General features: G+C 46.2%; 1 protein-coding gene across 1 annotated transcript in view; it reads left to right on the plus strand.

The window, feature by feature from the left end:
* Window positions 1-9,519: 9,519 nt before the first annotated feature.
* The window catches only part of LOC147693299 (vomeronasal type-2 receptor 26-like), a 58,962-nt gene continuing 43,165 nt past the window's right edge, over window positions 9,520-25,316 (plus strand). The window contains exons 1-2 of the mRNA XM_086935909.1: window positions 9,520-9,726; window positions 21,903-22,121. Coding sequence (XP_086792035.1) covers window positions 9,520-9,726; window positions 21,903-22,121 — 426 coding nt within the window. The remainder of the gene's footprint in view (window positions 9,727-21,902; window positions 22,122-25,316) is intronic.

The following is a 25,316-nucleotide window of genomic DNA, read 5'->3' on the forward strand; positions in this document are numbered from 1 at the left end:
TCATGAGTGTGGCAGTACTTAATTTTAACTGGTGGTGTCAGGACCGCTAATCACCTTGTACATACAGCGGGGTCAGCTAGCTCCTTAATGACTCCTTGTCGAATCAAAAGAAGAATGAAAACACCGAAGAACCCTGTTGGGTCCGAGTTGTGGCAGAAATGGACCTCTAAGATGGCCGCCACAGAATCGCGGAGTAGCGGTCTAGTGTTTAGTGAAACACCGGTGCAGAATTGAGGTGACGCGCGCTCTCCCAAGTGATTGCGCACTTCACTAGAGTATCTACCGAGGAAGGTAGGGCGTTTTGAAGTTCCAAGTTCTGAGGAGAATTACTTGAGTTAAAGTGTGCCCCTGTTCAATAAACCTTCATTGGGCAGTCCGGAAGTCTGGAGTAGAAGTTACCGGAGTGAGAGTGGCGGAGCGGAGTCGTTGAGATTTGTCATCACAAGTAGCTGTGAAGTTCAACTGTCTAGTGTTAATCGTCGACGTTTCCTGAACCTTGAATGAAAAGCAAGGAAGAGAAAACAAGAGCTAAGTTACCATTGTTTATTTAAGAGCAAAAGTCTGTGAAATAAACAGCTGTCGTCTGATTCTTGTTGCAAGGAACTTACCTGAAAAAAAAAGGTGATCTTTTGAGACATTGTAAATACTGAAAACGATATCTGTGGAAAGAAAAGAAAGACGATAAATTGCTGTGAAGGTATAAATGTGTAAAGAGACTTACCTCATAAGGAACATTCTCTAGAGACATTGTTGTTTCCCTACAGCTGCTGTGAAAAGAAAAGAAAAAAGAATTCAAATCTCTAGTGTAACAAGAATAAAATAAAAAGATAAGAAGTCTGTTCTAGAAATAAATAGAAAGAAAAGACTCTTAAGGATTAACTAGAAGATGAATAAAACTAAACAAACTGGTAGGTAGAATAGAGTAAGAGTAGAGTAGGGAGTTTATCAAAGATAATTGTTCTGTGTTAGTTTCCTTAGGTCTCTTTGGCAAGTTGTTCTTCGAATGACGGACGGATGAGCCAGATAGGAAATCCGAAGGTCCAGAACCAGTCTCTTCTATTGTTTTTTATTATTTTATCCACTTCCCCTTTCCCCCTTTGGGTTTAATTAGAGACATGATTTAATTCTGACTCTGAGAGAACTTGAAGAGGGAGTTGGGAGCTAGCATCTTCTGTTCCCGTGCAAGTACTAGAAGACCAATCACTGGTAGGTCAACTTGGGTTCTGATAGAGTGAAGTGCCCACGTATTAAACTTGCTCCTGAACAGAATGACTGAGGGAATAAACTTACAGACCTTAGGAGCAGTGCTAGAAGCAATACAGAAGGAATTATGAGCAGTCAGAGAAGAAAATCAAAGTTTGAGACAGGAGGTCATTAATTCCCGAAAAGAAACAGCAGAATTAGCCCAGAGGGTGAGACAACCATTTCTTGCAGATAGGGAGAGCTCAGGCTCATCTACAGGAGAAGCAAATAGATTAACGAAACAAGTTATACATTCCTTGTCCCCTGTCATACCACTAGCTCCCCCAGAAAGATTCAGTGGAGATCCACAGAAGGCTCAGGTATTTATCACACAATGTTCCCTACATTTTATGTGTCGCTCTTCGATTTTTCCTGACGCGCAATCCAAGGTAGCTTTTGTTCTGTCATATTTAAGTGGCGATGGGGCTTCTTGGTCTATGCCATTGGTGTCTCGGGATGACCCTCTTTTGCAAAATTATGATGAATTTAAAAAAGAATTCTTACGAATATTTGATCGTCGAAGAATCTCCCAAGCAGTGGATAATGAGTTGTTGGAGTTAAGGCAAGGAAACAGAGATCGAGTTGCCTATCTGTCTCAGTTCAATAAGTTAGTAATGGAAACAGATTGGCCAGAGAGTAAGAGAGCAGCAATCTTTTATCGAGGTCTGAGAGACGAACTAAAAGATGGATTGGCGCAAATTCCAAATCGTCCCACAGAAGTTTCAGCCCTTATAGATCTAGTGTTGGAATTGGATTTTCGTCAAGGAGAGAGAAGAGGGGAAAGAAAATGAGAGTTTAGAAATATTGTTCCCCGATTTGATAGAATAAAATCTGAAACCTGAAAGGTCCTGGAAGGTTCACCAAGTCCTGAACCAATGCAAATTGGAACCATACGAGGCCTGCTGTCTAAGGAAGAAAAAGATAAGAGGAGGGCCAGTAATCTATGCATGTACTGCGGTTCTGGGAGGCATTTTGTGCGAAATTGTCCGAAAAAACCAAAAGGAATATTTAAGCCGAAGGAAAACTTGCAGCACCACCAGTAGGGGGAGTTGGACTGGTGGATGCGAGCAATGTTCCCTCTAATTATTTTCCTCTGTGTGCGGCAGAGTACGGTCTGTGTGCGCTGCAGCTAAGGCTATGTGCACCAAGAACCTGACCGCGTGTGTAGACCAGGGCTTTGAATGGGGTGAAAATACTTGGTGATCTTTCAATGGCGCGTAACCGATGTAATTAAAGGTGTCGCTTAAAAGCAATTATGCAAAAAATATGTGTATTGCATAGTGTGCCACCTTACTGATATTTTGCTGCTTCTGTCATTGCATCCAGATATATAATACAAGTAACATTACACCTATAAGAAGCCAAGACTATTGGCTTTGTCAATGGTTGTTAAGAAATAAAAAGCATTTTGGAACCATAGTTAGACCTATACAGTGTCATCATATATTGGACTCCCAATTTATATACTATCAACTCACGTCTTTCTGAACAATACCATTGGACCCGTCATATTGATGGACCAAAACACTCCAATGATGTGGTGCTCTGTAAATCATTTCAGGGTTAGAAGGGTGAGCTGGATTGGACCCTTCCATAAAATCGGAAATGGAGACTGTATTATTGCCATGTTTCAGCATCCAAATATGGTAAAGGCCTGCCTTTTTACCATTCAGCCCAGCCATCAACACCTTCATGATTTTGAGGAGAAGATTACAGCTGCCCCCTAGGCTACCCTTATAAACCTCCAGTACCAATCCTTTTTTGGTAACAGGGTCACCAACAATTCTTCCAACAAAGAAATCAAAGAGAGCTTATCTATACCCTCTTCAAAACGATTTGCTCTTCTCTGAAGCCTCGGTAAACAAGACTGACAGCAGGTGGACGCTGGGATCCTTGAGACATCAAGTTGGATGAGGGATTAAGATACAAGGGGTAGCAGCAGTGTCAGAAGCCAAGTGAAAGATGTATTGATAAGATTCTAAACATGAGATCTTGGAATGAGCAGGGTTCAAAAATAAAATTAGTAACAAGTAATGGCAAATGTATATTTACTCAGTGCAGCTGCTGTTTCTACAAGAAATGTGGCAGGCACAGAATTTTAATATTGATTGATGTGTCACAATATATTCTCCTGCAAAACTCTCACTCCAGGGGAGGGCCAAAGACAGCTTGGCAAAATTGATATCCATTACTGTCCCAGTGACTAAAGAAAATCTATACAAAACCCCCATTCTTTCAACCGGCTCTTTTGCAGATGGATATGAAGCAAACATTTGTATTGATAAACTTTTATGATCATGTTTTTAATAGTACAAGGTACAGAGACATGGAAGGCCTTGTTGCTGTGCTTGAGAATTCTGTAAAGGATATGAGCCAAATTGTATTTTTGTTTGGATGGGGGATTTTAATATTAATAAATGTCGATTTTCAGGTTTCGACATTTGTGGTTATGCTGATAATTTCGGAACCAATCAGGGGGCCCCGCCAAGGTTACCGGAAGAATGCTTGCCTTTAGAATACCAGGCGGCGCGGAGTCATCTCAGAGGCACTTTAGAATACCAGACAGCGCCTCAGAATCCCAGGCAGCGCTGTGTCACCTCCGAGGCGCTTTACAATTCAAGATAGCGCTGTGCCATCTCCGAGGCGCTTTACAATGCCAGGTGGAGCTATGCCATTTCAAAGTACTAGGTGGCATTGCGCCATGTCAAAGCATGTGGCACGCATCCCGAGAAGGCCAGGAAGATTGAAGAAACCAGTCAAGAGCTTGGTTCAAAGGGAGGGTTTGGTGGCTGTTGCTAGCGCGAGACCTCTTGGAAGTTCAAGAGATGAACGCGCCTGCTGAAGAGATTGGGCCCCTCTTGCTGGTTGAGTCCGGGCAGGGCTAAATCTACCTTTCATCCTCCCCAAGTCGAAAAAAATTAACATTTTTGATTTGAATGTATTTTTAGTCATATTTGTGTAATAAAGATTAGACCTGCCTGATGTGGGCATTATAGTTCTGTATAACAGATAACTTGAAAAGAGGTGGTATTTCTGTCCTAAAATCAATGCATCGTTTATTAAGTAAGTTTGATACTGAAGCATGTAAACTCTGTAAGATAGCCAGTGAGGTTACTGTAGCGCATTGAGGCACGCCATACTGTAGTTATGTAGTGCTTCCTCCGTGGGGGTTGGGGCTGTGGATGGAATAGTGCGTGTCTGGCCGGTGACGTAAGTGGGTAGTTTTTGCTGCTCTCTTCTCACTGTGCACTCTCGTGAGTGAGGTGAGACGGAGGGAAGGCAGGACACTTAGGCATTAGTATGCTAGTGCCTAGAGTCTAGGCACTAGATGGAGAAGTGCGATTATAGTGTGGCCTTTGTGGGAAGGACGCAAGAGTGTGTGTCCTTGGCAGAGACAGCTCAAAGCACATCACACCAAGCATGCAACAGCCCCAACTCCTGGGTGTAGGAGACAGGTGTGATAAAGATGTGTGGTGAAGGTGGGCACCTACTGTCTCCAAAGATGTCTGCACAGAGCGTGCATACATTATTGTCACCCTTCACGTCACTTCCTCTCTCTTTCGATGTCTCTCTCACGTCTCTAGTGTGCACCAGAACCCTTCCCTGAGTGCGCCTGGAGTAAACATAGCATTTTATAGCATTTTGTGCCCAGACAGTAACCATTATAGGTGCACAAGGGACAGGGAGAGAAAGTGAGTGAAAAGAGAACGAGAAGGGAGAGAGAGACAAGTATGGTGGGAGGGCAGTGAGAAAGAAGAATGGAGGAGGAGAGAATTGAAGAAAGAAGGGGTGGGAAACAAACAGCTAAAGGGGCCAATGTCATCTGCCTTCAGCCCGCACGGGCTTTTAGCCGCTGTCGAGATGCGTTCCCGCAGGTGTAGTTTCACTTTTGAATTTGTTCGTTAGGTTTGTATAATTCTCGTGCGTGCTGTCTTTCCCTGTCACTCTCTGTCACTGTTTCATTCTTCTTTAGCCCTTCCAAGTGTCACGCATCAGGCGTGAGACTATCGCATTTCAGTGCGGTGGTCCGCATCACCGCACTGAAATGTAAAGTCACGCATTATAGCACCTCTCACAGTTGTCAAGCCGAGTGTCTATGATGTATATACACCATGCTGAAAGCTGTGAGAGTGGTGGGCGATGCTCCCGGCATACTTAGGAGCTGGCTGGGCTCATCTGCGCTAGCGCTGCTACAATGCAACACTACAGCCGCACGATAAATTTGACATCAGAGTAGTTACTGTCAGTGCACCCAATGGCTACTGTGAAGACAGTGTGTGAGTTTTTTAAAGAGGAATTTTGTACCAACACTCCCGCTGATCAACCCATGCACAAGAGACATTTCCACGCACGTGCCATTACTGTGTTTGCTTCTTGGATCCCTGGTGCTGCAACCCAGGGCCGAATGCTGGGACTGCCTGGCTGGCGCTCTTCCAGTGACCCGCAGGTTTCAGCCATGTCAGAATTGAGCGTTATCTGTCTTGTGGCTCATTACGAGTTTCCCAATATCATATTGAAATATTTTCACACCTGTTATTATCGTTACCATGGGGGGGTGGTAATTACTACGAGCAATATTACTTCATCGCTTCGAGCTTTCCATTTGGAACGAGGCATAATATAAGTGTGAATTGTGCACTGATTCCTACATGGTTCGCCCTTTTCTAAGCAGTTTTCGCAGATCACATTTTTTTACTTGACGAATATCTTTAACTTCCAATGAAAAAAGTTTAGGTGGCCACAAGATCTTGCCAAATCTCAGTATCTATTTAAGCAAATTGGCTGCATTTGGGGCAGGTAAAGGCTTTCAAATAGTTCTTATGCACAGAACTACACCCACGCAGCCTCTGTTTGTTTGTACCTGTGTTTTTTAATTCATAGGCCTTTAATATGCCTGCATTTGCCCAGAAGTAGTCTGCTGGCGATCTGATGTAGATTTATTGTTCAAGCATTGTTTACCTCTGGTTTTAGTTGCAATAAAATGAGACATAAATATACGGTCGTTGGTAGAACTGTATCTGGGGTAACATCCAAATACTTGAAGCAAACATAAAAAAGAATCGGCCATTTAAATAGTGTAGAAATGATAATGTGTATCCATGCATATAATACATGTTGTGTTTTTAAATGTACCCATTACATTTTAAACTAAAAGGCACTGCCAACGAGGGCTAACCAGTATGCTACTTTCGGCTTAGTTTTTAATTGAGAGCTTATTTCGTGTTATTTTGTATTTTCTCTTTAGTTTTGATTTTACAAATCGAATTGTTTCTCTTTTGGGTTTTGCTTAGAGACTGCTGAAAACGCAGCAAAACGTGTGTGAAGTAAAAAGCTGGCAATGAGCATCCTCTGACAGCCTGGAATTTCTGACAGACTGACAAAAATACTAAATGTTCCCAAATAATCATGCTCACAACACTTTGAGTTATTTAGTTGAATATGCTGCCCGCCCCCAAAACTAGTGCCGCCTAGCTCCGCCACTGGTGTCACTCCTAGTCATTGAAATGTCACTCATAATTCATCTGAAAATATGGCTATGTCACACATAGCAATCTGAAACCTTGGAAGCTATGCTTCTTGCTGTCTGCCTCGGGTTCTCTCTCTCCATCTCGTTGCCTCTGTCTCGCAGGCTCGCTCTGCACCCTCGTACTTTCCCTCCCCCTCACGTCACCCTCCCACCTCAGGCTCCTGTCTACACACCTGTCCGTATGAGCTGCAAATGTTTATTTAAAGACTAGTCTTTCACGGATCATTTCTACAGCGCTTAACTGAAGAAATGCATTTCAAAAGTGTCTTGTTTTCGAGCGAGTGGAGAGTGTCGCATTAAGGCAGCTGCTGATTTCTATGGGTGACCGTTCATCTCTCCTTTACAGGACAGCTGGAGGAAGGCAACAGGAGGGGTCACAAGCAGCCCCGCAAATGAGCGCAATTAAGAAAAGAAAAGCAAAGTCAAACACGACGTGTGTTTTATCACACGTCGTGTTTGACACACTGCATTCTTTTTCTTACAGTGCACAGCTGCGGGGTTGATTGTGACCCTTTGAGTTAGTATTCGCGTTATTCACGTTAATTGCACGAACACTAATTCAAAGGACCACAATCAGCCCCCCAGCTGTGCCCTGTAAGAATCGTCGTCTCCCGCAACGAGGAAATGGCAGTGTTTCGCGCCGTTCGCATTGTAAAAGAGACGGCACGAACGGTGTCGCAGGAGTGCGCGCTAAATACAGCACTCTGCGCGCTTAGGGGGACTTCTGTGCGCGCGCGCTCACCCGCGCAGCTTGTTGGGAACAGTGGATGCGAGTCAAGAGTCAACTCCAAAAGAGCATCAAGTGACCAATACTCTACAATCATCTTCGCCGCATTTAATACTATCGATGACAATAAAGTTTCGACAAATCACTATGACAGGAGTTGCCGTAATGGTTGACTCCGGAGCCACTTGCAATTTTTGTGAATTGAAATTTGCGGCAAAGGTGGGTTTGAAGGCAATTCCCAATGCTAAGAGCGAACCAGTCTGAGCGGTGGACGGGACAAATTTCTCTTCAGGTCCAATTGTGAGTCACACCGAACTGATACAAATGATTGGAGAAGACGGGCACAGAGAAGAAATTCATTGTAATCTAATGTATGCGCCTCAGTTTCAGTTATTACTAGGGCTTCCTTTGCTTACGGAGCACAATCCAGTCATCAATTGGAGTGCGCTAACGATCGAAATGAACTCGACGTATTGCAAAGAAAATTGTTTTGAAGAAAAAGAAGAAATAAATGATGAAAACCCAGTGCACTCATTATGTTCTGCGGAGGTTTCGGTGTGTGTAATTAATTCAGAACAGATACCACCAGAATATCGAGAATATGAAGATGTGTTCAACGAACAAGAAGCTGAACAATTGCCACCACATCGTGTTTACGATTGCAAGATAGACTTTGAACTGGGTTCTAACATGCATTGTAGTCGAGTCTATGCCTTAACAGAAAAAGAACACCAACATTTGAAAGAGTATATAGACAAATACTTGGCAAACGGTTTTATTCGACCCTCCCAATCGCCGGTGTCCTCGCCTCTGTTTTTTGTGCCGAAGAAAGAACAAGGAGAATTGCGAACGTGCATAGACTATCAGGCCATTAACAGAATCACAAAGAAAAATCGGTACCTGCTCCCTCTCATGTCGGTCCTGTTCGACCAGGTGAAAGGGGCGCAAATTTATACGAAGCTGGACTTAAGAGGAGCTTATCACTTGATCCGAGTCAGAGAGGGTGATGAGTGGAAGACGGCCTTTAGGACTCGATTCGGATTGTTCGAATATCAGGTTATGCCCTATAGATTATGCAATGCTCTGGCTGCCTTCCAACATTTTATAAACGATGTCCTCAGTGAATTTATCGACCAATGTGACATTGTATACATAGACGATATCTTGATCTACTCAGCCAACACCAATGAACATCAAGAACAAGTCCGGAAAATATTACAAAGACTTCGAGAAAATAGACTATTTGTCAAGCTGGAAAAATGTGCCTTTAACGTCTCTCAGGTGGAATTCTTGGGTTTAGTGATCTCTCCATCTGGAATAAACCTGGATAAGTGGAAGATTCAAGCTGTCCTAGAGTGGAAATCTCGAGCGAGTGTCAAGGAGGTACAAGCGTTTATAGGCTTTGTGAACTTCTATCGAAGATTCATCAGTGAATTCTCCCGAAGAATACTACCACTCACTCGACTTATGAAGAAAGGAGTGCATTTTGAATGGACAAACGAGGCAGAGGAGGCTTTTAAGGATTTGAAAAGGGAATTTACCTCAGCACCCATTCTTCTTCACGCGGACCCAACTGAACCTTTTTATGTTGAAACAGGTGCCTCAGACCTGGCAGTCGGAAAGAAACAAGGAGACAGGTCAACTGCACCCAGTGGCCTACAGGTCTAGAAAATTGACACCAGCAGAAATAAACTATACAATAACGGAAAAAGAACTGTTGGCAATAAAAGACGCCTTCAGGGAATGGAGGCATTACCTAATGGGAGCTCACCATATAGTCACAGTCTTTACAGATCACCCTAATTTAAAGTTCTTGAAGTCGGCCTGAACACTGACTCCTCGACAACTTCGTTGGTCGTTGTATTTTGCTGACTATGATTTTGTGATAACATACAGACCTGGAGCCCAAAATGGAAAAGCGGACGCCTTGTCACGAATGGGAACTGGAGAGGAAAAGCATTTGTTGAAAACTCAAGCAAATATTCCAGATTCTAAAATAATTTGTGCAGTATGTTCCGTGAATATGAAGGAGCAGATCATCCAAGCCTTAAGTTCGGACAAACTACAAGATTGGGCCCAACAAGAAGATGAAAGAGAAATTCTCAATGATTTGTCTTATAGAGGAGGAGCCTTGTACCTGCCAACACAGAGTTTGCGAGATCAAGCCTTACATGAATGTCATGATGATCTTTTAGCCGGGCATAAGGGAGAACTCAAGTTTGCAGACTTAGTAAAGAGAAAATATTGGTGGTCACAAATGAATAAGGACATCGAGCAATATGTAAAGACCTGTGAGATTTGCGCTCAGGGAAAATCAGAACGTCAAGCTCCTAAAGGCTTACTACAGCCAATGCCTACACCTCCTTTCCCTTGGCATACAATCACCTTAGATTTAATAACTGACTTACCATTGTGCCAGGGAGTAAACACAGTTTTAGTTGTGGTCGGTGCATTCACTAAAATGGCGCATTTTGTAGCTTTAAAAGGGATTCCAACAGAAAAACAGCTAGCTAGCCACTTCAGCACACAATAGTAAAGTTGCATGGATACCCAAGGTTATCATTTCTGATCGAGGAACACACAATTTTTGTCCCATTTTTGGAAGGCTTTTGTAAAGGGTTTGGGAATTGAGGCACGATACTCCACTAGCTATCATCCCGAGACTGATGGTCAGACTGATAGGGTGAACCAGGATCTAGAGCAGTACCTCAGGTTATTTTTGTTAAAAAATGACAGGGAATGGCCAGACTATTTATGGGCAGCCGAGTTTGCTCACAATAATGCAAAGAATGTATCCACAGGATATTCTCCGTTTTACTTGAATTATGGAAGACATTTGAATTCCATGGTTCAGCAAACTGAGATTTCAGTTCCAGCAGTAAAGGATTTAGTATCTCACTTGAATTTGGTTAAAAAAAACTGCTTCGAGAAACCTAGAACAGGCCAAAGAAAGGTATAAAACCTATGCTGACAAGAAAAGGAAGGAACCTCCCCCCTTGGAGATTGGAAATGAAGTGTGGTTGAATACCAAGAATCTTAGACTGAAGGGTAATCGAAAATTTCAGCCCCGCTTTATTGGTCCTTATCCAATTGAAGAACAGGTGAACCCAGTAACATATGAACTAAAGTTACCAGTAAAACTAAAAATTCACCCTGTGTTCCATGTTTCTCTGTTGAATAAGGCTTCTGCAGGGCTGAGAAAAGAGTTACCTCCAAAACCTTTTCAACTGGAAACTGGAATGGAATTTGAAGTGAAGGAAATTTTAGACTCCAAAATAGTTAAGGGAAGGCTATATTATCTGGTGGACTGGAAGGGCTATGGTCCAGAAGATTGATCTTGGGAATTGGAGTCAGATGTTCATGCACCCAGATTGACAAAACTCTTTCATCAACGATTTCCCACCAAACCAAGAGTTGGAGAGCCTTCTTTGATGAGGGGTACTGTCAGGACCGCTAATCACCTTGTACATACAGTGGGGTCAGCTAGCTCCTTAATGACTCCTTGTCGAATCAAAAGAAGAATGAAAACACAGAAGAACCCTGTTTGGTCCGAGTTGTGGCAGAAATGGACCTCTAAGATGGCCGCCACAGAATCGCGGAGTAGCGGTCTAGTGTTTAGTGAAACACAGGTGCACAATTGAGGAGACGCGCGCTCTCCCAAGTGATTGCGCACTTCACTAGAGTATCTACCGAGGAAGGTAGGGCGTTTCTAAGTTCCAAGTTCTGAGGAGAATTTCTTGAGTTAAAGTGTGCCCCTGTTCAATAAACCTTCATTGGACAGTCCGGAAGTCTGGAATAGAAGTTACCGGAGTGAGAGTGGCGGAGCGGAGTCGTTGAGATTCGTCGTCACAAGTAGCGGTGAAGTTCAAATGTCTCGTGTTAATCCTCGATGTTTCCTGAACCTTGAATGAAAAGCAAGGAAGAGAAAACAAGAGCTAGTTACCATTGTTTATTTAAGAGCGAAAGTCTGTGAAATTAACAGCTGTCGACTGATACTTGTTGCAAGAAACTTACCTGCAAAAAGAAAGGTGATCTTTTGAGACATTGTGAATACTGAAAACGATATCTGTGGAAAGAAAAGAAAGAAGATAAATTGCTGTGGAGTTATAAATGTGTAAAGAGACTTACCTCATAAGGAACATTCTCTAGAGACATTCTTGTTTCCCTACAGCTGCTGTGAAAAGAAAAGAAAAAAGAATTCAAATCTCTAGTGTAACAAGAATAAAATAAAAAGATAAGAAGTCAGTTCTAGAAATAAATAGAAAGAAAAGACTCTTAAGGATTAACTAGAAGATAAATAAAACTAAACAAACTGGTAGGTAGAATAGAGTAGAGTAGGGAGTTTATGAAATGAATGAAACTTATATAGCGCACGACTTACCCTGGGGCATCTCCGCGCTTGCTTAGGGAACCCGTCCTGGTATTCCCCTGTGAGTTAACCCTGGCAGGGTATCCGCAAGGTGAAAGCCAGGCATCCCACCACGAGGGGCCGTTGTGGAGATTAAGCAAGCTATTGCCCAGAGTCGCAGAGTGTGAACCCGTGAGTCGAGAAGGCACCGGAGCGAGAATTAACGAGTCCGTGGAATTATTGAGCCCAAGACCCGCCGAGGCGGGGAATTGAACCCTGGTCCAGGGCCGAACTCAAGCTCCAGGTCTGCCGCCCCTAACCCCTGAGCCACACTTCTCCACACAGTTTATCAAAGATAATTGTTCTGTGTTAGTTTCCTTAGGTCTCTTCGGCAAGTTGTTCATTGAATGACGGACGGAAGAGCCAGATAGGAAATCCGAAGGTCCAGAACCAGTCTCTTCTATTGTTCTTTATTATTTTATCCACTTCTCCTTTCCCCCTTTGGGTTTAATTAGATACATGATTTAATTCTGACTCTGAGAGAACTTGAAGAGGGAGTTGGGAGCTAGCATCTTCTATTCCTGTGCAAGTACTAGAAGACCAATCATTGGTAGGTCAACTCGGGTTCTGACAGGTGGTTTCGGGTGCTCGGCACTGGCAGTCGATTATCAGCACCGGCTCTAGTAGAAGTCCACCACATACCGCAGCTCTATGTTTAATTTTGAGATGAGCACAATAACAGGGTGTAATAAATCTAAATATATTAAAATAGAACATTATCTGCAACTCATGCAATTATTATCACCAACTCGGACGTGTTTCCGTCAACTCTAAGAATTGCTTTCAGGCCGATACTGGCCCTGGGAAATCTTGACTGCTTTCAGTGTTTCTGCCTGGAACACTTACCTTGCTCATCGTTCGCAATATCTTCTGTTATCTTAGACCTAATTAAATAGGCCAGACCAGTCTTCTTGTACACCCTATACTGCGCCCACTATACTCCTTTGGAGCGCAACTCAGTGTAGCCACCAAACACTATTGTGAGGATACTCACCTTAATGAGCCCTGACGAAGTTCTCCATGTGAGAAGGAAACGCGTTGGCTGAGTATAAAGCTCCTATTTCGTGGGAATTAACCGATTGGAAATAAAGACTTGGTTTGAAACATAATATTGATTCTCTGGACTTCATTACTTGGCGCATGCCCACCCCTTGCCATGCCATTATTAATGGTTTGGATGGCATAGAGAAGGCTGAATTATCACACTTTTAGGATTGTAGTTGTGTTGATACCGTCACTGCACAGCTAACAGGGGCAATGGTTGGTGTTGTTTGGGGTGGCCTCCAGAAAAGGACCCTGGCACTTACATTTTTACAAGTTAAGCACTTGAGTAAGGCCTTCTTTTTCGGTTGTGATACCATATGGTGCACTTGTGCTTCTACGCATATTGCTAGCCATGTCTGCCCAATATGCACAACCCTCCCAAACCAACAAATAATTTTTTAGCCTGAGAAATTGTCAGAAACTGAGCTTCATAATAGCTCTCCGTAAGAACACCCGAAATGCAGAGTTGATGTTTGGAGAATTATTGTCATCATGTAACCTTGGGCTGGATGTAGGCTTTTCCTGATAATAAAAAGGATTGCCCAGGATTAAAGAACATTTCTCAAAGTGTTAAGTGAATCTCTTGATTTCCGAATGCTTATCAATTTTTCTTCCAAAAATCATTTTACTGACTTCTAAAATATAATTATTCTTTTTACAATTGTACCCCAGATATCATCCAGTGGTCATGCACCACTGATCTCCAAACTTGTGGTACTGCATGGAAGTAACTCAGGGGTTGTCAGAGGTTATATCTGAGACCCAAAACCTGCCTCTAGATACCCCTGGAACTGCTCTTAAGGCATTTGGCTTCTGGGGTTCAAAAGAAAAAATAGGAGAAGAGCTATTACACTCTTTTGTCTAGTTATGTAGAAACAACAAAAGCTCAAGGTTAAGAGTCACTGGAGACTGCCAAGAGTTTCCCTTAACATTGTTACAATTTTTCCTGGCATCATGCAGTTCACATTCTGCCCCAGGAAGCTTGCATCCAGTGGCACGGAGATTGGGTGAAACATGTGAACAAGTGTGCCTTCTTCAATATAAAATGTGTGACAATACAGAGGGATATAGCCCATGTAGAGTCTCCGTCTCCGGAGCAGGGTCTGCCCAGCACAATGCAGCTCTGGGCAATAGCTCGCTTAATCTTCCCAACGGCCCCCAGCGCCAAGATACCCCTTCAGGGGTGATTCGTGCGCTATACAAGTACTGGATTTACATTTTTACATTTTTTAGAGTCTGAAGATGCCTTTTCTATAAGTCAGAGAGAGTCAGTGTGGGGGCAAAAATAATATTAGGCTTATTTATGAGAGCCTTTCATTACTTGTGTACCAGGTACAAGTGGTACATGTGTGACGCAGGTCTCTCATAAAGATTTATGAAGCCATCTTCCTTGGCTTTGAGTAGACTCATGAACATGAGTAAGGTGACGTAGTGCAAATCGCTGCTTTGCCTCACTTTGAGCCCCGGAGGCGTTCTATTGGTGTTAGATTTTCCCATGCAAAACCCATGGAATTAGATGCTGTCCAATAGTTACCACTGCGCCTCCTGGCCTGGTCACCCCCACGCTCCTGTGCCTTCCTGCCAGCCCCAGCCTCCGAGGACCGTCGAGCACACCAGCCTTCCGCCACCCCAGCCACCCGAGGGCCGCCGAGGCCGCGCCAGATTTTCCCGCCGCCCTAGCCCCGCCCCCCCCGCCAGCTGATTGGCTCCCGCCCCCCCCCGCAGACCCTCCCGACCGGCTCCCTTATTAAGGGGAGCCCAACCAGAGCCAGGGAGTGACCACTGCGCCTCCTGGCCTGGTCACCCCCACGCTCCTGTGCCTTCCTGCTCAGCCCCAGCCTCCGAGGACCGTCGAGCACACCAGCCTCCCGCCACCCCAGCCACCTAAGGGGCCGCCGAGGCCGCGCCAGATTTTCCCGCCGCCCTAGCCCCGCCCCCCCGCCAGCCGATTGGCTCCCGCTCCCGCCCCCCCGCAGACCCTCCCGACCGGCTCCCTTATTAAGGGGAGCCCGACCAGAGCCAGGGAGTGACCACTGCGCCTCCTGGCCTGGTCACCCCCACGCTCCTGTGCCTTCCTGCTCAGCCCCAGCCTCCGAGGACCGTCGAGCACACCAGCCTCCCGCCACCCCAGCCACCCGAGGGCCGCCGAGGCCGTGCCAGATTTTCCCGCCGCCCTAGCCCCGCCCCCCCGCCAGCCGATTGGCTCCCGCTCCCGCCCCCCCGCAGACCCTCCCGACCGGCTCCCTTATTAAGGGGAGCCCGACCAGAGCCAGGGAGTGACCACTGCGCCTCCTGGCCTGGTCACCCCCACGCTCCTGTGCCTTCCTGCTCAGCCCCAGCCTCCGAGAACCGTCGAGCACACCAGCCTCCCGCCACCCCAGCCACCCGAGGGCTGCCGAGGCCGTGCCAGATTTTCCCGCCGCCCTAGCCCCACCCCCCGCCAGCCGATTGGCTCCCGCTCCCGCCCCCCGCAGACCCTCCCGACCGGCTCCCTTTTTATGACGTCCCCAGAGCGACAGCGCAGCGGACGCGCGCAGCGGGAGCGCCGATTGAATGCCGAAGGCACGCCAAAGGTAAGCCCGTCCGCGCCTGGACCGCGCCCAGTGCCAGGACCTCTGGCCCCCGCAGACCCCAGCCCACCCGCCGGACGTACGACGCCGCCACCCTCAACGCACTCAACATCGGCCGAATCCCGGGATGCTACCGAGCCACCCCGAGACGAACCCACGGACCCTTCAGCTGCCACGCCTGCAAGTTCACCTGCATCCGGACCTGCCCCGCACCAGCACCCGCCAAGCCGAACACCAGCAGCAACCACCTCAAGTGCATCCTACTCAACACCCGCTCCGTCCACAGACACGCCATCGAACTCTGGAACCTCCTCGACACCACAGCTCCTGACGTCGCCTTCCTCACAGAAACCTAGATGAACGACTCCTCAGCCCCCGACATCGCCATCGCCATCCCAGAGGGCTACAAGATCACCCAAAGAGACTGCGGCAACCAGACTGGAGGAGGCATCGCAATCATCGACAGAGACACCATCCGCATCGCGACCAACACCGATGACACCCTGACAACCGCCGAACACCTGCACTTCCAGATCCACACGGACCCCAAAACCACCCGCAGAGGCACCCTCATCTACCGACCCCCGGGACCACGCACACAATTCAACGAAGACATCGCCGACTTCATCAGCCCACACGCCCTCCCCTCCGCTGACTTCATCCTCCTGGGGGACATCAACTTCCACCTGGAGAACCACAATGACCGCAACACCACCACCCTGCTTGACAACCTCGCCATCCTCGGACTCAAGCAGCTGGTGACCACCCCCACCCACGTTGCCGGACACTCTCTCGACGCTGTCTTCTCATCCAGCAAGGACATCGTCTTCAGCCACGCCACCAGACTCCACTGGACGGACCACAGCTGCGTCCACTTCACCTTCAGAAGATCCACGATCCACCACCACCAGCAACAGGTTGCTCGAAGAAAGTGGAACAAGATCACAGCAGACCAGCTCGCCGCTTCCCTGAGCCAGCACCCTCTCACCAGCTCAGCGAACCCCAGCCAGGCCGCCGACAACCTCACGAAGTGGATCAGCAACTGCGCAGACGACCTCCCCCCACTGAGGACCCCACCTAGCCGACCCGGCAGCAAGAAGGCCCCATGGTTCACCGACGAACTCAAGAGCTCCAAGAAGAACTGCCGAGCCCTTGAGAAAGCCTGGAGAAGGGAGCCAACACCGGACAACATGACCACCCTCAAGCTCGCCACCCGGATGCACCATCAACTGATCCGCGCCACCAAGAAAACAGCATTCAAGGACCGGCTGGACAACAACGCACACAACTGCAAGGAACTATTCAACATCGTGAAAGAGCTCTCCAACCCCAACGCCGGAATCAACGACATCACCCCGTCGCAAGACCTCTGCAACTCCCTCGCCTCCTACTTCCACAACAAGATCGCTGACATACACAACAGCTTCAGCCCACAAACAGCGCTCCCCACGACCGCACCAACGCCCCCTACCATCACCCTCAGCGCCTGGACCCAGATCAACACAGAAGACACCATCTGCACGATGAACTCTATCCACTCCGGATCTCCGACCGACCCCTGCCCTCACCACATCTTCAACAAGGCCGACGCTGTCATCGCACCCCACCTGCGGGACATCATCAACACCTCCTTCGACACCGCCACCTTCCCTGAGAGCTGGAAGCGCTCTACTAAAGAAACCAACAGCGGACCCCACCGAACTCAAGAATTACCGCCCCATCTCGCTCCTCCCGTTTCCAGCCAAAGTCATCGAGAAGACCGTCAACAAGCAGCTGGCCGCCTTCCTCGAGACGAATGGATCCCTCGACCCCTCACAGTCTGGCTTCCGAGCCAACCACAGCACCGAGACCGCCCTCATCGCTGCCACCGATGACATCCGAGCCCTGCTGGACAACGGTGAAACAGCGGCCCTCATCCTCCTAGACCTCTCCGCGGCATTCGACACTGTAGACCACCGCACCCTAGTGCAGCGCCTCAGCAACATCGGAATCCAGGAAAAGGCCCTGGAGTGGATCATCTCCTTCCTCGCTGGAAGGACACAGAGAGTACGCCTACCACCGTTCAGATCTGCAGCCACGGAAGTCATCTGCGGCGTTCCTCAGGGCTCCTCACTCAGCCCCACCCTCTTCAACGTCTACATGAGCCCCCTTGCGGCCATCGCACGCCAACACAACCTCAACATCATCTCCTACGCCGACGACACCCAGCTGATCCTCTCCCTGACCAATGACCCCGCCGCCGCCAGAACCAACCTCCACGAAGGGATGAAAGATGTAGCCGAGTGGATGACGACCAGCCGCCTGAAGCTGAACTCAGACAAGACGGAAGTCCTCATCCTGGGCTCCTCGCCCTCCGCCTGGGACGACTCCTGGTGGCCCCCCGCCTGGGCACCGCACCCAAACCGACAGACCACGCACGCAACCTGGGCTTCATTCTGGACTCCTCCCTCTCCATGACCAGACAAGTCAACACCGTCTCCGCGTCCTGTTTCAACATCCTGCGCATGCTACGGAAGATCTTCCGGTGGATCCCCACCGAGACCAGGAAGACGGTCACCCAGGCCCTCGTCACCAGCCGACTGGACTACGGCAACGCCCTCTACGCCGGAACCACCGCCAAGCTCCAGAAGAGACTCCAGCGGATCCAGAATGCCTCAGCCAGACTCATCCTCGACATCCCCCGACGCAGCCACATCTCCGGACATCTGAGAGACCTGCACTGGCGCCCCGTCAACAAGAGAATCACCTTCCGTCTCCTCACCCACGCACACAAAGCCCTACACGGCCAAGGCCCGAGCTACCTCAACAACCGCCTCAACTTCTACGCTCCCAAACGCCAGCTCCGATCGACCAACCACGCCCTCGCCGCCGTCCCTCGCATCCGAAGAGCGACAACAGGAGGAAGGTCCTTCTCCTACCTGGCCGCCAAGACCTGGAACACCCTCCCGACCGACCTTCGCCTGACCCAAGACCACCTCTCCTTCAGGAAGAAGCTCAAGACCTGGCTGTTCGAGCAGTATCGGCACCCCCTCCCCCCCCCCCATGCGCCTTGAGACCCTCCGGGTGAGTAGGGCGCTCTATAAATGCCTTGGTTGATTGATTGATTGATTGATAGTTACAAATTGATGTAACCTGAGGAGTCTGGGGAATCGCCAAATCCATCCGCCACATGAGGTGAGGCATAGCAAGAAGAAATATCTTGATATCTCCTTATTCTTTCCTTTTTCCATGTGTCCTGCATTCTTCAGGCCACATAAACTTGCCTACAATGGAGGTACACTTGCACCCTGGTGCAATGATGCCTACATTGGTGCTATGTGGTCATAATGGAGCCAGCACAAGTAGAAAGAACAGAAATGCCCTGTATTGCTGCCCTTTAACTGTGGCATAGAGCTGCACAGCAAGGTGCCTTGCTGTCCTACACCAAAATACAATAAATGAAGCCCTAGGAGAATGTGCTTCAATCTTTGTGGGCCATGAATACATATAATTGTCTACAAACAATTGCTTTAGCATCCAAGGAGTGCTGATGACAGATTTGCTACACAGAATGGAACTTCAGGAGGTTCCTGTCTTCAGAGTGGTCACTGCTCATTGATGTCATAGGCATGCAAAGGCGGGGATTTTTAGTGAGTGTAGTCAGCCACTGCACTGTTCACTTATGCTGGAAGTGGGATGTGACCTGACATTGCTCATAGACCTGCCTTTTAGATAATGACGCCTCATTATATTGTGTCTGGAATAGGTGGTGGGGTATGTGACCAAAAGGTCAGGGCTTGATATGCATGTAACATATTTTGTGCATTTCATCATAGGTATTTTCAAATGCATTTTATTTTACATATTTGTAAATTAATATGTAGTATTCTGTATTGTGTGTATAATAATATACTATTCCTTTGTTATAAAAGAAAACACTGACTGGACAAAGATTTATGGAGTGTTCTCTGTTGCATGCAAGCAATTTGGGGTATTAGCACACACCGCCTTCCCTAAGTTGGCCTTGGAATGCATTCCTTTGCTACCCGGGGAGATTCAGGAGTCACAATAGGGCACTTAGGCACAGATTTATTCTACGTTTGTGCTGTTGTTGACAACAAAAAGGCTTTCATAATATTTACAATGCCAAACAAGTGGCAATTTGCACCACCTTGAGTGGCTTTTTAAAGACATGCAACACAACATAGCTGCTTGCTCTGTGTTATGTAACGTTTCAAGCTGGTAGGCATTCGATAGGTGGAGCTTGGTCATTCTCACACATCCCTCCATGGATTTCAGAGCATTCTCAGTTTTACTTAAGCAAGTAGAACTGGGAATGCTTTAAAATGCTACGCCTTCCATCATCAGTGAAAGAAGGAGAACTATATTTATTTCTCCTTGTTATTTTCTCTTTACGTGTGTTATGTATTCTGCCGCACACACAGAAATAGGAAAATGTCTCTAAAGATTGTTTTTGGACAGGAAGGGGTACCTCTGTCACAAAATAGTCTTGCTTGTAAGACAGGCACCCTCGCACTACGGTGCAAGTGTGACTGTTGGCCCTAGGTGCACGCAGTACGCCAGTTCAAGGAGAGAGCAGACATGCTCTATATCTCTCTAAATATAAAGGTCCTCATTTACAAGCATCCTGTGCCAATGTTGCATCACTTTTTTTTATGATGGTCCGGGTGTTCAGGCCTCTAAATCATATGCATGAGGCAACGCAATGCCACCATGCTTAGCTATGCATGGTCTCCTAGATATGGATTAGGGGAAGGCAGTGCGAAATGCTGCCTTGCCTTACTGTATCTAAAGGAGGCACTCCATGGGCGTTGCGGTGGGTGTTCCTGCTCAACACGCATGGATTCTGAGGCTGCCACAAATTTACAACATCACCTAAACATGAGCCAGCACCAAAAACTTCCAGAGCAGGCAAATGAGGAGAACTGTTTACATTTCTCCACTTTCCACATGTGCTACCTTCTGCAGCACACACAGAATGAGTAAAACACCTCTTGTGCCCCTTTCTGCAGGAAAACAATGATATCAACAACTTAGACACCTGTAAGCCATGGTACAAGGGTGCCTGCTTTGGGGCTCAACTGCAAATTGTGCACATGTGCTGGCTGAAAGGATAGGATTGCACAGTATCTTATAAATTGGGTGCATCCCTGTCCTTTTGAATTGGAGTAGGGGAGCGCAGCATATTGACTTGTGGCACTGCCATATGCCAATTCTTTGTAAAGAAGACCCAAAGTATTTCTGCTCTCTCCCTATCACACAACGCAGTGCAGAAGCTTTGCGTGCTGTCCTTGGTACTTGAACATTTAGTATATTTGCCACCTGGATCCCTATAAATGGAAGTTTGCAGACATATTACTTGTGAAGGGCTCACATCCTTTCTTAACCACTTTCCTACAAGGATTACAATATTGCCATATCATCACATCATTATTGTAATTGCTGCTTAAGGGCACGGAAAGAGCAAGAGGTAGGCACTAGGGTGAGGCAGAGTGAGGCGAATACTTAAAACAGAACCTGGTGCAGTCAGTTCCACTATGAGAGAGTGTACAACAGGGTTAGTCTGGCAAGCCCAAGGGCATAGATATCTGTGGTGCAGCAGGTAAGGTGGCACTGGGGCTCAGAGGACTGAGGGGCCAACTTCACTCCAAAGACCACTGCTTTTCCAACCCAAACAAGGGGCCAGGGAGGCCAAGTTACCAGCTTCCATTAGGGCCCATGGCCAACTCACATGACTTGACCTAATGGGCTAGCACATTTAGGTTACATTTGAAAGAGAAATTGCTGCTGCATGCATGCTGTCTTTGCCCTCTGGTACTGTCTGTTGGCCAGGTAGATGATGAGCCTAAAGGGTGTGAGCTTTCCAGTATAATTTCTTAAACCTGGTGAAGTAGATTGAGGAATGGCCCTGCATGTGAAATGATAGTTCCCTCATGGTAACAGTGGAAGTATACAACTCACCCACTCAGAAACAATGCAAACACAGAAATGATCTACTCTAGAAGAGGGAGGATATCCATCCGCAGCTCAGTCCGATTCACAGGAAAGCGATTCAGTCCTGAGCAAGGCGCTGACCCAAAGCCCACTCTAAGTTTATATAAATTATTGAATGTGGCAGGCAGCTTGAAAATGTCTGTAGCCAGACTGCAAAAAAAGAGCAGCATTCATTCTTTGGAATATTGCATGACCTTTAAATGCCAAAGTAAAGATAATAAAATATCAAGCCTGTGCAGAACATATTAAAACAAGGTATTATCAATAACAACCCACAGCTCCCCATTGACAACCAGAATATCAATATAATCAGTTGTAAATGATCCTGAATCGATACCTCTCCTCCAATGCAAGTGTGTAAAAGACCATCTGTATGCTCCATTCTCTTAGGTTCTCCACTATGTGAGAAAAGTCAATGTGACGCTGAATATTGGTGCCAACCTATATTTTGATGTGAATGGCGATGCCCTTAGCGCTTATGACATCCTCAACGTTCAGATACTGGGTGATGACGACATCCGGTTGGTAAAAGTGGGCAGCTACGACTCCCAACAAGGTGAAGAAGTTCAGATCAACACAACACGCATATTATGGGCTGAAGACAACCAGGTGAGGAGGCTATATTTGAACAAAGTTCGTATTTTTGTATAACATATCGCAATGTCTATACAACAATGTACGTGAGGAATTGGGAGGTTTTACAAAGCTGCAAAGATGTGTATTTATATAAAGTGCAATGATCAGGACCATCCACCGGCATGGAATCATGAGCTAAGGGGCATATTTATGAAGCGTTCACACAACGCAGCAAGCTACCTTGCTGTGCTGCATGAGAGGGAAAGAGCAGGAATGCGCCACATTTGACATGATACGGCATACTCCTGTCATTTCCTCGTGCGTTTACCCTTTTGGCTGCCTAGCCCCAATGCAGGCACCCTTGGGCTGTGGGGCAAGGGTAGGTGCAGTGCAGATGACATTGTTTTTTTTAATAGGAAGGGGCAACTCTGAGGCATTTTCCTCTCTCTATGTGCACTGCAGAATAAAGATATTTCTCCTTGTTACGCCAACCCTGGGGAAGCGCAGAACTTTGCCAGATTCCCAGGTGGAACAGCAATTTTTGGAGAATCTTTGGATATGCAAAAATCCATTGATGGACGCATGGGAACACCCATGCTCCACCCACTGATCACTTTTTAATGGCAGAGTAATGCAACACAATGATGTTCACATTACTCTGGATTTATCAAGCCATGCAGGGCCAGGCAAGGTGACTTGATAAATCTGACTTACTTTTTGCATCCGCCTTGCGCCCTGTGCGAGGCACAAGGGTGATGCTAAACCTTCATAAATACGCGCCTAAGTCTATAGTGAGAGGAAAGCGATAAACATACGCCTACACTTTACGCAGACGTCTTATCTTGATTAGACTCTCAGCAATCCCAGGAGTAGCGTTGGAAATGTGTTTGTTGTGGATTGCCATATTTACTCCTGCTCTCCTACACATACTCAGGGTAGACAATCTGAAGAAGTTTAGCACCAGTCTATTTACAGTACTTAATGTTTCTTTCTCTTTGCCTTGCTGCTCCCCGTTAGTTTCCATCGGATTGTCTGAAGGTTCAGGGCCGCTGTGGCATAGTTGAAGAACAATGTGCTCTTGAAATGAAGTAGCAAACCTTAAATATATTTTCGCACATGATAAATAATATTTGATCAAAGGAAGTAAAATACTGTGAAATATATTAAAAACATAATATTGAGAGAGGTCACTTTTATTAAACACACGTCAGTCCTTTGGCCCGTGATGCCTACAAAGCATTCAAAAGTATAAAAAATTAAAAATATGACATAAAATACCCTTAACTCCTAGATTGCATAGATGCCTAATCTTGAAAGATAAACAACAAGTTTACTCTGCATATGATTTAAAGGTAAATTTAAAAAAATGCCAGAAAAAGTAGTTTGCCAAGGAAGCATAATACAAGAATAGGATTAACTGTACAAAGGAGTAAACTATGAAAATGCTGGTCCTGAACACTACCTGGCAATTTGCATCTTTGACAAGACAAGCGGCTAACATTATGCATAACTTATTTAATTCGCAACCCTGCAGCACTTAAAAGAAGATTAAGAATTCTGGAGCCCTTGAATGAGATCAAATTATAGACCCCCTGATGAGGGCTATATGGGTGTTAAAGGCTTTAAAGCTGAGTTATAAGCCTGAGCTGAAGGCGAGGGCCTATAATGAGGGAGAGAGCATAAGGCTATTAGAACATTCCACCAACTAAGGGTAGAATGTTCTGAATTAAACAGGGAGAAACATGAAGACAAACATTGGGATGTTGGGGCTCCAGGCTTCTACCGGCCATTATAGGCCTGGAGCCCCGGCATTGTCTTCAAAGGAGCTCTCAACATTCTAATGTTCTAATAAACCCTTAGAGCTCGCCGTAGTGGGCTCTATGGCCATCAAAGGCCTCAACGAGGGCCTTTAATAAGAGATTGGGCCTTTAATAACCAGAAAAGCATGCTATAGAGGGCTCTAAGGTTATTTGAACATTCCGCCCCTAGAGGGCTTCACGCTCTAATTAGTAAAAACAAAGGCCTCATGGAGCCCAAGGGGGTTGAAATCCCCTTTGACTCTCTGTAAACCCTTCGTTAAACATTGGACTGTTAGAGTTCTGGGCTTCTACCGGCCATTATAAGCCTGAAGTCCCTCCATTGTCTTCTCGACATTAAAATGTACTAATGAGAAATAGAACACTGCAGTCCTGTAATGGGATCCTGTTTTTCCACGCTCTTCCTCTTTTGTTTGCTGCTCAGCAGAGATTAGTATCCTTTAGTTTCTATAATAATTATTTTTAAGTAGAATATGTAATGTTTGTTTTGTAGGAATGTTATCATATGGCTGACTTTTGTGTGTTTGATTAATTTTATGAGAACGCTTATATAGGCTGATTGACAGTGAGTTTCAGTCAGTTAGGATGCTTTGCTAGTTTTACAGAATAATACATGTATGTTTCTTGTTGATTTCTGCCTGCATGGACAGTTTAAATGTTTGGTGATAGTTAAAGCTTAGGACTTAGCAATGGCCATTGGATGTGGTCGTTGGTGTAGGCCCGAGTGCTCCTTAGCTGTATGCCAAGATCACCCCTGACTTTTGTGTGGAAGGAAGAAATCTAGTGCTGTCAATGCCATCTTTAGTTTGGGGAGAATGTCATTCATATTGCATGACAAAATCCGATTTTTGGTTGAGGTGAGAGCAGGAACCCATACTTTGATTTACAATGGGTGATCTATGGACAATGCAGCATTAGACGTGCTTATATATAGAAGAATGTGTATTCACAAAACATCTTTGCAAAGGATATTAGAGTGCATAGCATTCAGATTGATAGGATGGCAAAATACAAAAATTCCTTCTTCTTAAAGAGTCCAGAAAGAAATAATTAAAAGGATGGGGTTGAGGCAGATAAAGGTTTTGGTACAGGCCAGAGTTCAGATAAAAGAGGGAAGAACGGTGAGGGCAATGGAGAGGTCTGGTCTCTTTCAAATGATGAGAAGCGAGTTTGCAAATGTACTGTTTAAAGAAAAGAAAACAATTGGGAGGGAGGGTAATGTCTGTGAAGGAAAGTGTTGGTGCCCATTGCAGAACAATGGAGAGTGGAGCCTTAAGAGGCACACAGAGAGGGCGTGTACACCTGCTCTGGATGAGAGCTTACAATAGGCAATTTTTAATATGCTATAAATACTGATGTTAGTCAAAATGCCCTGGATTTAAAATGGCATAGGTCCAGAGAATGAGTTTAA

The sequence above is a fragment of the Lissotriton vulgaris genome, chromosome 8, assembly GCF_964263255.1.
Source record: "Lissotriton vulgaris chromosome 8, aLisVul1.2, whole genome shotgun sequence".
NCBI classification, from domain to species: Eukaryota; Metazoa; Chordata; class Amphibia; order Caudata; family Salamandridae; genus Lissotriton; species Lissotriton vulgaris.